Genomic DNA, 16,084 nt, shown 5'->3' on the forward strand with positions numbered 1-16,084 from the left:
GTTAGTTTTTATAAAGAAAAATGAAATTTGAAACCTGGCACACAAATTGCGTTTTCCCTGTAATCCTCTGGTTTTTAACCTTTAAAAATGGGGCAAATAAAGTTACGTTTTGAGACAAAAGGCAACTGGACAGTTCTTGAAAATGAGATGAGGCACAAATAGTCCAAATGCTATAATACTGTTTTATTTAAGACTGAGAGTAGTCGATGGATAGCTTAAAAAAAAAAATCTTTTCAGTATGAGTGCAGCCTCCAAGCATACTTAAATGGGCTGAGAAGTTAGGGCATTTGTTCATATAATCGTTCAGATTGAATGACCGTCATTTTGCCAGAAGCATCTGAGTATTGTTCTGAAAAATAAAATAACGTAAAAGTGAAAGACAAAAGTTCCACAGATAATCAAAGAGAGCCCTCAGGCAGATAATTCAGAAGAAAAATCACAGGATATGCCCCCTCCCCTAACTGGATTCTCCTAAAGACAGAGCACAGGGTAGGGGAAGTTAAGGGCTGCAATATGGCCAGTTGTGAAAAATGAAGATTTTTCTGAAAGGCCCTGAAAGGGAGTTGTAGTTTTTATGGTTTCTCTCCTTGTTAATGACACCAGAAATGGAATCATTTATCACATTTGTGCTGGCAAGCACCATTTAACATCCTTTCTAAACTGTTACATTTAAGGAACAGCATCCTGGGGCAAGAATGCAGCCAATAAATAGAAAGGAGAACATACAGAAATGATAGAACTGAGGTTCGGGTATATTTAAGCTGGCAAGTTCTTTTTGCATACCATTACATCCTTTCACTCGGAAACTCGAGCAACTAAGAGGGCAAGAACATTTTGGCAAAGAATCATCTCTATGTGGGATTTAAACACTGTCTGCCCAGGATCCCCTCTCAGAGAGCAGCACTGATGAGTGTTTGGCGGGGGGTTGTAACTATACCTTGAGTATTTCTCTCCAAGGGTTAGGGAAATTTATTCCTGAAAGTAGATGATTACACCTGGCAAGGAGCCTACATAATGTCTAATTGTGACCCTCGCCATTTGAGAGCTAAGCAAAATGAGACTCAGAAAGATAAAGAGACTTTTCCAAAGGCACCTCATTATTGATGAAAAAGCCAAAGACAAAAGCTACATATCCAATTTAAACTATTTGTTTATACCCTGCCTTTATTAATCCATTCAGGAGGTTATTTAGAGCTGCTCTCACAATTTTACTTATTGATTCTTAAAAGCATATTCACAGCTTTTTAAAACAAAATCTCTCATCTACCACTTCTGCAGCACAGGAAACTTCAGAGAAAATTAAATGGTCTAGCACAACTAAACTCATTAGTTCTTTGAACCATATGACATTTCCATTTTTGCTGGTCAAAAATAGTTGAATATTGGCAATGTAACATGGTTCAACCTGATACTCATAAGTACCCTAAAATCTCTTAGAGAATCGCCCTTCATTTTAACAAATCATCTCAGATATCCTATGAGAATGTATTACATGGGTTTCAGTTATAAGAGTCAAGTCTGGAGAATAAGTAAATAAGCTGTGGTACATACACACACTAGAATTCTTAAGAACGATAGTAAAAAAAAAACGAAAAACAAAAACAAAAACAAAAAACAGGTTACCCATACAGACAACATGGATGAACAAAAAGAACAGAGATGACATTGACTGAAAGAAGCCAGATACAAAAGAGTAATACTATAAGATTCAATTTATATGAGGGTCCAGAACAGGTCAGTGGATGGTCATAGGAGCCAGAAGAGCAGTGCCTCTGAGGAGTGTATGGTTTGGGAAGGGACATAGGATAAACTTATAGGATACTGAAAGTGTTCAGTATCTTAAACCATGTCTTGAGGGTTTAAATGTATATATAAATCCGACTAACTGTACGCTTAAAATCAGTGCACTACTCATTTTGCTAAATGGGTATATATTTTATACCCCAAATGGGAAAATAAAGAAAATTACATTCTATGGCTCGCCGTGATATGATTCAGAATAGTGTTTAAGCATAGTCTCTGAAGGTAGATAATATCAGTCTGCCACAAACTAGATACTTGACTTTTGATGGTGGACTTAACATCTCTAAGCCTCAGTTTTCTTATTTCTAAAATAAACCTACCTTATGGAGTTTGGGGAATTATTAAATAAGATAACGTTTATTATGCACGTAGCACAAAATAAGTGCTCAAGAATGGTCAGTTGGCACCAGTAGAAGCACTAGTAATAGAGTCCACAATGGGACACACGCCCCCATGCGTACACATCAATTCCTGGGGAATTCTTCCCCTGAACAGCTCTCATATCTCATGTGGTCCTTGATGGAAGGATAAGGACCATGTACTAACCGCCCCAGTTCCCCTGCCCACAAGCAGTTCCTCCGCATACCAATAGGGCATCCGGGAGGTTGTGCTCCTCTGTGAAGGTGATGACCACAGGGACGATGTCCAGCCCACTGAGCTCCAGGGTGGCAGTGCTGATGGAATCTGCATCATGGGCCCAGCCCACCTCGAAGAACACAGCCACTTTCCTCATGAGAAGGCCTGAGCGAGCACGTTTAAATACATGTCTTGCCACAAACTTCATGGTGTCCCCAAGGTTCCTACTGCCAGATGACCTTTCCAGAGAGATTCTCCTGACTGCCTGCAGGAGTGCGGGCTTCCCCTTGTAGTCTGAGAAGCGAATCAGGTAATCTATTTTGTTGTTGTACGATATGATGGCCACTCGAGCACCTGTTGGGCAGTTACTCTCACTTATTTCCATCTTCATCAACAGAGATAATAAAATGTCTCTCATCCTCTCAAAATCCAACTGAGAGACGTCACTTGACATGTCCAGGGCAAAGACCACTTCAGCTGGAAACGCTGGGCATTTGGAAACACCTTGACACAATGGATAACACAGATTTAAGATTTTCTGCAATGCCTCTAAACAGGTGAAGAATTCAGTGGATAGGAAGAAATATTATTTACCTGTTGAACAAGCTGGAAGGGAATTATTTTGGAGAGAAAAGAAGACATTATTAGTTTGCGTAAGCAGTGGCATGTTTTCCATGTGAGTGCTTCGAGATGAAAAACCATCTCTTCTGAGAAATTCAAGCGGTGGCCTTCTCGGACTCCTGAGTGTGGCAGAGACCTGTACTTGCTCCCCAATATTCGTTCTCTCCTTTTCTATAGTAATAGAACCTCAGTCTATGGCTGCACATATGGCTTCCTGGAACAAAGACTACATTTCCCAATGGGGCAGCCATCTTACTAAGTTCTGGATGACGAAATAAGAAAAACAATGGGTACACTTTGAAACAGTATCCTTCTCCTTTTCTTTCCTTTTCTTGCCAGTGGAAGCTTCATAGACATCTCAGACCATGAGGTGATTTGAGAAACAGAACACCCTCACCCCAATGGCAGAGCAAGAAAATATAAGGAGCCTGCGTCCCTGAACCCCATGGAGCTCCATAGCAACCCTGGACTGGCTACTTCTGGGCTTTGATTTGAGAAATATATTTTTGTCACTGCTACTGAGCATTAAGGTCACACTGTACTGAACTTAAATCCAACTAGCACACTGAGCTATTCCAAAGCCATGGATAGATAGATAGATAGATAGATAGATAGATATAACTAGCACACTGAGCTATTCCAAAGCCATGGATGGATGGATAGATAGATAGATAGATAGGTAGATAGATAGATAGATAGATAGATAGATAGATAGATAGATAGATAGATAGATAGATAGACAGACAGAATAAACTATACATATATTATTTTTATAAGTGTTTATGCAAGTAATATATTTTTATGGAAAATATTAGAAAACAAAAAACTGAAATTATCCTGAATTCATTATGTTTACATTATATATGTGTGTATATGTGTACATTATATATGTGTGTATATGTGTACATTATATATGTGTGTGTATATATATATAATTTGTTTCATTTTGTTTTATAAAACTTGGAATTTAAGATATATTCTATTCTGAATCATTTTCACTTAGTATGTAATGGACATCTATTTTTTAGAGTAATGTCATAAATTGAATTTAGAGCAATATCATCTTTTTTCTCCTATATCATGATTTGTTCCTCCAACATCCCTTTGTGATGAGCATACTTATACATGTCTCTATGCATATTTCTTCAATTGTAGCCCTATTAAATCTCTATCATTATGGCTTTGATATGCATTGTCCAATTGCACTTCAGAAAGATTGTACCAACTGACATTCTTACCAGCAATGAGAGCTTTTATACATTTCCCAAATTTGGATCAGGATGTTCTTGTCATTTAAAAAATATTTCCAATTTGAGAAACGAAATGAGCATTTCCTTGTAATTTGTATTCTTTAACTTCTTGTAAGGTCAAACATTTCACAGATTTGTTGTGATTTGCATTTTTTTCTTCTCTGAATCTTCCATGTCTTTTGCCCATTTTCAGACTAAAAGTTTTTTATATTTAGGTTTAGCAAATATAAAATATCTGTATATGTAGATGAAAATGATAGAGTAGTAGCAATTTTATATATTTTGACATGATAGAGTAAGGGACTTAGGTCTTTTGCTTGGGTCTGTTGCTTATATTGCATTTTTTTTTTCCCATTTTTCTGTTTGCTTTTGATTTTACAGCTCTCTTCAATGTAAAGGGATTTTCACTTTTTATATGGCCAACTCTGACACTCTTTTCTTTTGTGGTCTAGACAATGATATTATTCATTATGATTTATAGGAAATAGGATTCCATAATCTCCCTGAGCAGCAACTGGATGAGAATGAACAGAATATGGAAGAGTGAGACAGAACAAGAGGGGTGGGATGATTGTGGAGAAAACCCAAGCCCAAACTAAGCAATTTGCTAAGTCAATGTTCTCTCCCTATTGTCAGTAAATGAAGAACTGTGTGTATTATAGGATGCAAATATCCAGAAATACATTGAAGACAGTAAATAAATTCTAATCTGCAAATGTGATAAAACATTACTTAATATTTTATGATTCATAATTCTATTTCTAAAACATAAATTTAAATAAAATAAGACATACTTCTCATTGAAGGCTCACTGTTGATCCCTCTTATTTAAATGGATAAGTTAAAAAGAACAAATCTTTTCTTTGCCTGTTTCATGATAAGAAGCACCAAGATGCATACATGCAGGTGTGCAATTTTCAATGCATTTTATGGATGCCATATTGTACAATGGAATTTTTCTTCACCATTGAGATAATATGCCACTCCATCTATGAGACTACATTGAGGAAGATTACTTACCCGAGGGCGAGATTGAGCTAAATATGTTCATTTGCAGGATCCTTTCTTGATGGACAATGACACCTCCCAAACCTCAGTCAAATCTACAGTAACTTACGTCCCCAATCCATGACTCATTCCCATTTCACACCACTGGCTCCCTTTGACCCTTTTTCAACTTACGGCAGTTTTTTCTCATGAAATCAACAATTTCACAAGGCTATTAGAAAGACGGAGAAAGAGAGGAAAAAAGAAAAAGTATTTAATTTGAAGTATATTCCTCCTTACCCTGGTGACTTAGAAATGTCATATGAATATGATTAGTACCTATCCAAAGCTTTTTAAGCCACAACAGAAAACCCAAAAATTGTTATAGCAGATGAAACTATCCAGCAGTTATATTTCTGGATCCAGTAGTTATTTTAAAACATTTAAAATATATTTTATATACAATATAATGCTCATATTGTTAGAAATAGGTAGATAAGGGGAATTCATTTTTCTTATCTGCCTCGCAAAGCAATGGAATCAAATCTGATTTTAAAGAAGTTTAAATCCAGCCATCTCAGCACAGACGGTATAGAAATGTCTTTAATTCTTTGGTCTCTATATTAGTAATTCCTGGTGCACTTTTTTAGAATGACTGCCAAGATAGGTACTCCTAACGTGTCTCCTAGAATTCTGTCTCATTCCTTTGATTGCTTCCTTTCTGTTCTGTTCTTCTCATGACCCCATCACTTCTTGCTCTTCGGCTGCCTCCAATTCCTCCTCCACTCACCCACAATAGTATTTTTGTACATGGAAGATGAAGAACATCATAACTTTTGAGATTCTGTTCAGGTGTGCCATGATACACAATGGCCTGTACTACACTGTGTTGCTTTATAAATACTTTAAAAGCAATTTTTTGAACTTTACAAAAAGGCATATTACATAGGGGTAGTGGCCTCCTTTCATGTTAACTAGTATCACTCAAAAACATTCAGATTCCCTCCAGGATTTAAAATATAATTCTACTCTTTTTATTTGATTTGGTTATAACATTTCAGAGTAAAGTCCATAAACATAAAGTATGAAAAGAAACTAAAGAATCTTTGTAGATTTCTATTTTGTGAAAACAGGAAGCTTTCTGAAAAGAATAAAGTTTAGAATTAAAATCTTTACCTACCGTCATATCTACCAAGCCTTTGGGGCCCTTAATACCCTGGAAAGAACATAAACAAGTTTAAAATGCAAAATTCTGAGGTACCATACATTACTCTCCAGAGTTGGCAAATGGTTCTGAGAAAGTTCACCACAGTACAGAGACCACCTGTCCTTCACTCCTGGTCCTGGAGTTCTGTCTTACCCCTTAAAGAAGGAGGTTAGAGTGTCTAGGAGCTGTGTCCCAGAACTTGTAGTCCAGGATACCCAGGTAGAGAGCACATAAAGACTTTTAGAAGATCAAGTCATTTTAAGATCAAGCCATAGTTTAGGATAAAATTCAGGAAAAGGTCAATCAAGAACTCAGGACCATTCGTAGGCAGTTCTAAAATAGACATCAGTCCTCCTCTACCCCTTCTCCTCAGGCCACCCACCAGCATCCTATCTCTGCCCTAGTACTAAACAAGTCTTCCCTGGATCCTTCAGAATAGAGCTGACCCCAGGGTCTCCAGGAGTCTACAGATCTTTGCTTTTATTTAGACTCTATAAGGTAGTAATTTGTGACCTTGGGCAAGTCACTATAATCTTCTCAGCCTTTGTTTCCTCATCTGTAAAATGGGCCTGAGTGGTCCTTCTACTTCTAAGATTTTTGATTCTATGATCTTGTTGCACCTCTCCAGTAAACCCTACCTACACTGCAATGAAATCACCAGGTTCAACACATGGCTGACTCAATGGCCACCCCTCATGGAATGACAGCCTAGCCTCCTAGGATGAGACATGGGACGAAATGTCAATAGGGCCAAATCTTTCCTTTCATACCATTCCAGGGAATTTTAAAAATATCTGTAGGCTTGCAACACTGCCAGTTCGGTTAAGATTATGTAAATGTCATATTTTGTTAGGATTCCCTTCTAGTTTTTGCATAAATGTTGCTGCTCATTTTGTTTACACTGATAAACTCATTCTCCAGTGAGTATTATATATTATTTTATGTATTTAGACAAATTTATAAATCTCCAGCCACTCTAATCTCTTCATATTCAAGTAAAACATTTATATCGAATAAATATACTGGGTAAGGACTTGAAGTAAATTTGGCCCATTCCCTATAAAGGTCCTCTTGTGTGTCCCAAATGTTCACTTCTTAAAGATATCTGTTATCAAATATTTATTCATTTTTATACAAAGGCTGAAAATAAGAGAAAGGAGAAGAGTCCATGTTACCCTTGGTCCTGGAGGTCCTTGGTCACCTGGAGTTCCAACAAATCCAGGAAAGCCAGCATTACCCTAAAAATGACCAAAGCAAAGGAATAAGCTTCCCCGCTTTGAATACAACTTGGTTAAAGCCATCAGGCCCACTTTGAGATACCAAGTTGTCATTATATCTAAGGTCCAATAAGTTTGAGATGGATCAGTTTATGAACTGTGATCAGCAGAGATGCAAGAAATAGGCTTTGAAGGCCTGGCATCAGGAGAAACAAGAATTTCCTCCACCATCTTCTGATCTTCAGTGTATGAGTAAAGATATATGCTAATCATGGGCTCACTGTTCATTTTACACATATTTGAACAGACACAGCATTATCTGCATGTAATAGATTTTTTTTCTTTTTTTAATTTGAAACCAAAGAGCTGAGTTTAGCTGAACAGGGCAATATTAGCCAGCAGCAAGTGAAGTTAGGCATAGATCAAATTTTTCTTTATGTCCTTGCCAATGTATGAAAATACTAATTATTGACTGCCTAGAAAATATACATTATCTTTCCTTTCCTCTTTTCTTCACTGAACATTGGTCCATGTCCTTTTCCCACAAGGCCTTGCTATCTAATGTCTACCAGCTAAACATGACCAAGGTTTTAGATACCCACAGGGTTACTCTTTCCAAAAGAGCTGCCAGTGGTTGTGGCTCTTCAAGATTGAATCTTCAGAACCTGAAGAAATAGATTTTTAATGGTAGACTCTACAAAGCACAGTGAAATATGACTCAAAGTCCACCAACATGGTAGCCACATTCTTGAGAGTCTAGTCCTGCAATAGCTAAGAGAAAGTTAAGGTTTAGAAGAATCTTAAAGAAACAGCAATGTTTTCTCTACTACAGCTAAAATAGTACTTTCCAAATGATATCCTTATTTACCAAAGACAGAGGTACCCCCAAACTTGTTTGTTAAAAGGTTGATATTGAATAACTGAAACTCCAACTTGAATTTTCTGTTGTTATGGTTTGGGGAGCTGCATTTGTATTCAGAAGATAAATGAATGTGGGATTAAGTGAGAAGTGGGTTAGCCCAAGGAAGGTGTGGAATGTACAGTGCTTGAGGAAGACACAGGCTTTCTGCTAAGAAATCCATTAATCCAATGGAAATAAGCTCCTGTGAGTAGAATGTCATTATGTGGGCCTCTATAGATCTTGGGACATTTCTTTGGTTCTTACCCTGTTCCCTCTGATTCCTTTTGCTCCCTTCTCTCCTTGGTGGCCTGGGTCACCATCTTCTCCCTTAATAGAATCAAAAGCAAAACCTTGAGTGTCAAGAAAAATAAGTACAAACAAATGATTCATGCTACATACCAGTAGCTAGGCCCAGAAAGGTATCTTCTTACTTTTGTGCCGGGATAGCCAGGAAATCCACGTTCACCCTAGTGTCAGAAATGAGATAAGGTCTTGTTTAATACCATGTTACCAAATCCTTCTTTGGCATTCCTTAGGGAAAAATAAGAAACTATAATTTTGAAGAAAAAGACTCAAAACAGGTGCCAGAAAAAACAACTATAGCAATGGTTGTTATCTTGAGCTACTCCCCAGTGGCCACATTTTATTTCTATAATTCACTGTGAAACAACTTGAAAGTGATTTTTACAAATTCTCCACCCCTGATATATTGTGTAATGAAATTTCCTCTTAAGCACTTTTATCTATCAGTTTAAGTGGTGAGAAATGATCAAATGTTGAGTATATTTTGAAGGTAGACTCACCATTATTTATTGATAGACTAAATACAGGGTGTTAGAGAAAGAAAATTATTAAAGATAATTCAGTGTCTACCTTGAGCAATAGGCAGGATGGAGTCTCCACTCCTGAGATTAAGTGGGAAGTGGGAGGAGGGACATGTTGTCAGGGGAATCAGTTTTGACTGCCTGGATGTTTGATGTTATTAAAGGATGATTGTTAATTCTTAGGTGTGATAATATTTTTAAAGAATATTTTAGAGAAGCAACTTGACATATTTATGCATGAAATATATAATATCTGGAATTTGCTTCAAAATAAGTGGTGGGAGGATCAGTGGGTGGGAGTATAAATAAAATAAAACAAAATTGGTCAAGGGTTTTGCATTGTTTGAGCAAGATGATGGATACATGGGGAGAGGTGTCATTAGATAAGTCTCTCCATTTGTGTATATGTTTGAATTTTTCCATAATAAAACGTTAACAAAAGAAAAAGAAAAATGTTGTTTGGGGACATGGCAATGTTAAGGTGTCTATTAGATAACCAAGTGAAAACATTCGGAGTTAAGACATTGGTCCAAGCTAGATCACAGGATAGATGGTACTTGATGCCATGGAACTGCATAAGGTCACCCGAGTAAAGACAGAGAGAAATATGAGGATAGAGCCCCGAGTCTTTGAATATTTAGAGGTCAAGAACATTCAAAAGATCCAGCAAAGGAGACTGAGAAAGGAGGCCAGTTGGCACAAACCAGGAAAATGGGGTGTTCTGGAAGATGAGAGAGAAAAGGTTTCAAGAACATGCCCACGATCATCTTTGTCAAGTGCTGCTGAGACACCGAGTATGACGAGAGCATAGAACTGACCATTGGATTTAGCACCATGGGTTTTACCTAGACTAAAGCAGACATAGTTGAGTGGGGAGAGCTGAAGCATGAAGGTTAAGTTATCATGAGTTAGAGAGAACCAGAGGAAAGGAAGTGGAGTCCTTTGCCCCAGCACTACTGTCATTTGGGACCCGATGGTTCTTTGTGGTGATAGGCTGTCGTGTGAATTATAGGTTAGAAAATAGTATCTCTGGTCTGTACTAATTAGATGCCAGTAGCATCCCCTCCCCCAGTCGTGACAACCAAAACACCTCCAGACATTGCCAAATGTCCCCTGGAGGGTAAACTCGCCCTCTGTGAGAACCACAGTATAGACCTACTCCTTCAAAGAGTTGCCAGATAGAAATGGGGCAATGAGAGTATGTAGTTATGTGAGGGTTTTGTTTTTGTTTGAGGGGCTTTTTTTCAGATGGGAGATATTCCCACCTCTTTGTATACTGATGTGAATGTTCTATGTAGAGTGACGAAAATTTGATGATACAAAAGAAAGAGGTGACACCTGCAGGGGCCAGGGCCTTAAGAAAGCATAAAGGGAATGGAATCCACTCCATGAGAGGAGAGGCTGGTCTTAGATAAGGGCATGGACTCTCATCCAGAGCAGTAGAAGGGAAAGCAAGCTACAGAGGCAAATAATTTAGCCTGTATAATGGTGGATGTGTGTGGACACTCTCTTCTTATTGCTACTATTTAATTAATGAAATAGGAAGCATGATTGTCTGCTGAAAATATGGAAGAGAAAGCAGGTCTTGGAGATTTGAGGGGAGAGGAGCTGTATGAATCTGCATGTTCCACAATGTTAAGTGTAGCATAATATGTATAGACTGCCTTTGTGCTTAGATCAGGGATGGTATGTGGCTCGAAATATGCACATGTGAATTCTGCCTAGGATTCCCTGTTATGCAAACTCTCTCGTAGAGAAGAAAGACTTAATTTGCCAGGATGAGGCCCCAATGAACTAATTTCCATACTCAGCTCTAACTATATGTGTGACCACAGGCAAGTTCCTTTACTTTTCTGAGTCTCGATTTTCCTATCTGTAAGTTGACGAGGTTGAACCAGATGATTACTGACGTACTCCACTGTTCATCATTCCACAGATATTTACTAAGAGCTTACTATGTGTGGAGCATTTTCCTGTTAAATAAAATGGCAGTGGTGTCATCTTGCAGCCACAAAGGAAACAAGAGAAATGCAGAGAAGCCAGCCCAGAGTCTTGACATCATTCAGTAGCTGGTCATCACTAAACTTCCCAGTGATTTCTTATTTTGGGAAGCAATAAATGTAACTTAAACTAAAGCACCAAGAATAACTGTGGCTATTGACATCTGATTTGTTCAACAAGCTTCACGTGACTTCTATGCTTCAAAGTCTCTGTCAGTGACCCATTAACTACATGTTAAAATACTAGCTTCTAATGGGAGTGGAAATATTCAAGTATACTTATTGAGCACCTACTCTGTGCTAGGTTCTGTTCCGGCAATACAAAAAATGGGTAAGATGCAATCCTGCTATCAAGTTCACAAACTTGTAGGAAGACAAATATAAAGGAATAAATTATAATATAACATCAGTTAAAAGGGGCTACGATAGGAATATGAATAATGTGCTTTAGGAACACAGAGTATAGGACAACAAATTCTCTTTGTGGAAGTCCAAAAAGGCTTCCACAAGAAAAAGTTGATATTTGAGTGGGTTTTAGAAAATGAGTAAAAATTGTCCAAAGGGGAGAGATATATAATAGAGGCAAGAGTGCTTGCAAAGGAAAGGAATTGGGAAAGGTACCAGCATGCCCAGTGCTGGGGTGGGAATATCTGGTGTAGAATGACAAAATCAGCTTTTATTTTTTAAGGAGAGAACTCTGGCAGCTACAACATTTTATAAACAGCAGGTAGAAACCATTCCTGGCATGCCACTTGGGTAATAACTCTTATTCTAGCAAAATAAAGCAAAAGCTACGGTCCTTAGTTCAGAGTACTCTACAAGGTAACCCTCACCTTTGTTCCTTTCTTTCCTGGATGTCCATATCCATCAGGACCAAAAAGACCCTAGAAAATGACACAAGATGAATTGTAGAGTCATCCAGATCAACACTTGGTTGATAATATCATCTGAACCTTTGAAAAAATCAGCAGTGCAAGGAGGTGGGGAAGGCATAATGGGCTTAATGGAGATGTATCCTACCATCATAGGATAAACACTAGACTGCCTTGAAAAGATAAGGAGCAAATAGGGTTTAAAGTTTTTAAAGACCATGATATTAATTAAGATTTTTGTATTCTTTTTCATTTTTAATCCCCTCTTCAGCAAAATTATGTACCTCAACAAGATGATACCATGGATGTAGGAAACCAAATCACTGTACAGAGTCCTTCTTGGTCAAACCTGCTTTCTTTGCAGGATAAAGGAACAATGGAACAAGTTCCAGTACTGGTAAATCTCTAGAGATAAAGACAGCTGGGGGGAGGGGGGCGCGCAAAGATTGGGATAAAGGTAATATGGTTTAGTGAGTAAGTACATAGACTGGAAACCCAGAAAGACCTGAACTTTTAGTCTACTTCCAATGCTGGTTGCAAGAATGACCTTGGGCAAGTTACTCAACCTCCTTAAGCATCAGTTTTTTTTAACTATTAAATGGGGATAATAATATCATCTACATAGTATGGTTGTTGGAAGATTAAGTCAGTGTGCATGGAAAGCACTTAGCACGATGCCGAGCACAGCGACGATACTCAGTAAGTGATCATGAAGCTGCTGCTGATGGTGGCAGTAGTGGAGATGATGTTGACAGGGGAGCAGCAGCAGTCACAGTGGTCGTGGTGGTGTTATTGGTCATGGTAATGGTGTTGGAGGTGGTAGAGGTAGTAGTAGTGGAAGCGGAGGTGGTGCTGATGATAATAATTATAAAAATGTTGATGATACTACTGGGATCTTAGCATCTGTACATGTAGACAGTGAGCTTCCTGTGATAAGGAGTGAATTCAGAACGTTTTAGGTGCTTTGTGCTGAGCAGACAAGTAGATCAACTGAGAAGAAAAATTTTAAATTTTAAGCCACAGAGATCATTCCCATGGCTAAGGAGGAGAATTCGAAATATTAGAAAATAAGACAAAGAAGATTGCCAAAAATGAATTATTGGGGGTGGGGGGACGGATGCAAATGAAATTCATTTGCTGTTTCTCCAGCTTTTCCCTGCTGAAGGACATGCAGAACCCCCAGCATCTGCAAACCCAGAGATCCAAACTATATATATTTTGGAAATGTCCAATACCCTCTAAAATTCCTGAAGTGACACCTTCAAGAAAGGCATCACTCCCCAGCTTTGTCTTTCACAGAAAGAGGTCAGTAGGCACAAGCTTTATGTTTTATAAATGAGGATTTTTAATAAAGTAAAAGAGTTTTACTTCAACATCTGAATTGCGTATAGATGTAAAACATTATTTGCCCTACATTTCATTTGACAGTAATCTTGTTCTGTTCCTTCCCTTGCCACATTTAAGTTTCTTAGACCTGCGTTTGTTTTCTCTTCTTGCTAACAAATGCAATTTCAGGGCTGAGTGTAAAACAACTGCAGGTCCTTCCTACTGCTGATAAAGGAAGTCTCAGAAATATGAGTTGCAGAAAAGACAACATTACTCTAACATAAAGCTCATTCGGATAAGGTGGTGAATTGAAAACAGTCATAAAATAACTAATTTGCCCTCGTGTTCAGAGCAATGACTAAGGTAAAAATGCATAGCCCTGTCTTTGGAAGTATTATCTGTTGAAGTAAACCTTTTATGATCCTTGGTATTCAAAGATTATTTCTATGCTCTAGAGTTCAGCGGTCCCTAACTGTTTTAAGCACCGAGGACCAGTGCTGCTAGGAGAATCTAATGCCTGATGATCTGAGGTGGAGCTGAGGTGGTGATGCTAGCGCTGGGGAGCGGCTGCAAAGACAGATGGAGCTTCGCTTGCTCACCTGGCACTCACCTCCTACTGTGTGGCCCAGTACCTAGTAGCCCACAGACCAGTACCAGTCAGTCCACAGCTCAGGGGTTGGGGACCCCTGCTTTAATCAAACCTACATCCTTAAAAGTTTGCAACTCTGATTGACTGTTCTATTTGTTGTCCTGGAAAAAGCGTTTCATTGAACATCTCTGTATTCCTAAAAGACTCAAATGCTTGCAAAACATTTTTGTCAAGCGGAAGAAGCTCACTGGCACTTCCTTCTTGCAAAATAAACCCTGGATTCTTTATTTATATAAGGAGTTTGAGGCTCTTTGACTCTTTAGATTCACAACAGCTCTAGTGATCATATTACCTTTGTTACCCAAAATATTCATCAAGAATATTATAATTTTATGTAAAACAAGAACAAATAATAAAAATTCAATCAAGAGTCCAAAACACAGAAACTAGACTTACAGGTTGCCCTCTCGGCCCGTTTTGTCCCCGTGAGCCTCTTTCTCCTGCATCACCATGCTCTCCCTTTTATAACAAAGGACAAAGATAAAATTAATTTTTCCTACGAGTTCATGCAATTTTAAATCATTTTTCTTAGAAATTTTACAATTATTCTTTTCAAATCCCATTGGCATCTTCCTACAGTCTAAGGTAAATATCTTCCTCTAGACATCTGTTAAATATAAGAAACTAAAAATATATTTAAAATTTAGCTACTGAAAATGAGCAAAACCAGGTATGCAGCACCAGTTACAGAATTTTATATTGCTATAGCTTTTTCTAGGTGTATGTGAATCTACATTTGCGGTGAACGCATATGTTTATCTAACCCCTCATATGTCTGTCTAGTGATATATGTGACCATCTGTCCATCTTTCCATATGTCTGTCTATATGTCTTTCATTCTCTGTACCTATCTATCCAGCTATGAGGTAATGGACAGTCAATATCATCGCCAACCACATCAGAAACTCCTGCTGGAAATGATCACACAAGAAGAGATTCATGTAATGAATCGAAGTTGTAATCAAGGAAGAGTATGTTCTCTGACACTTACCTTCATTCCTCTTGGTCCAGTTTTTCCTTTTGAACCATTTGGCCCTGGAGGCCCAGGATTCCCCTGCAGCAAGACCACAATCAAAATCACCTCAAGGGCCACAGAGTTAACTATCCGACTTTCTCGTTATTATTGAAATGGTAATATGCTCGTGAATCACCTTTAATGTTTTACACAATTAATTTGATCCTCCAACATACAAAATGCATAATGTACACATTTAGCCGATGGGCGGGGAGATTGGGTTCAGGGAGTAAGATGTTTCGTGCAAAAGGCCATGTCGACCATGTCTCAAGAAATAGAGGAATTATCTGACTACTAGAGAGAAAAACACCATTTGATTAAGAGATTGGGAAGACAAATGCCTGGACTTTTACCCTTCCCAGATAGAAAATATTATCAAATGAGGAAGAAAATAATACAATCAGTTATGGAGCTCAATTTCTCCTGACCAAGAGAGAGAATGAGGATAGAACTATGGCTTAGGCCATCCTGGAGCTGCTATTTTGAATCTCCAGATACTCTTACTCCTGATTTAAATCAGGCTGCTCAGGCTTAAGGTATTTCAAATGATCCCTTCCTTAGGAAGTCACTCCCATCAGCTGCCTCAATATGATGCTACCCTTCTATGAACCACCATAATATTGGATGGGGTCTATGGCCATGCTGCCCTGAACACGCCTGATCTCATCTGATCTCAGAAGCTAAGCAGAGTTGGGCATAGTTAGTACTTGGATGGGAGACCACTTAGGAAGATCGGATGCTGTAGGTGTCAAAAAATAATAATAATAAATAAATAAGTATATATATATTCATATATATATGATATAATATATATACTTTTATATATATACTTATTT

At 38.1% G+C, this 16,084-nt stretch overlaps 1 protein-coding gene and 1 pseudogene across 1 annotated transcript in view; one reads left to right on the plus strand and one right to left on the minus strand.

Moving 5' to 3' along the window:
* LOC102883890 (collagen alpha-4(VI) chain-like) overlaps positions 1–16,084 on the minus strand; it is an 85,367-nt gene that overhangs the window by 14,995 nt on the left and 54,288 nt on the right. Inside the window, 10 exon segments of the mRNA XM_025043654.1 lie at positions 2,390–2,883; positions 2,974–2,985; positions 5,433–5,469; positions 6,418–6,453; positions 7,620–7,682; positions 8,827–8,889; positions 8,994–9,029; positions 12,220–12,270; positions 14,630–14,692; positions 15,225–15,287. Of these exon segments, the coding sequence (XP_024899422.1) occupies positions 2,390–2,883; positions 2,974–2,985; positions 5,433–5,469; positions 6,418–6,453; positions 7,620–7,682; positions 8,827–8,889; positions 8,994–9,029; positions 12,220–12,270; positions 14,630–14,692; positions 15,225–15,287 (918 nt within the window).
* Positions 15,878–15,996, plus strand: LOC112475970 (annotated as a pseudogene).

Source organism: Pteropus alecto, unplaced genomic scaffold, assembly GCF_000325575.1.
Source record: "Pteropus alecto unplaced genomic scaffold, ASM32557v1 scaffold92, whole genome shotgun sequence".
Classification (NCBI taxonomy): Eukaryota; Metazoa; Chordata; class Mammalia; order Chiroptera; family Pteropodidae; genus Pteropus; species Pteropus alecto.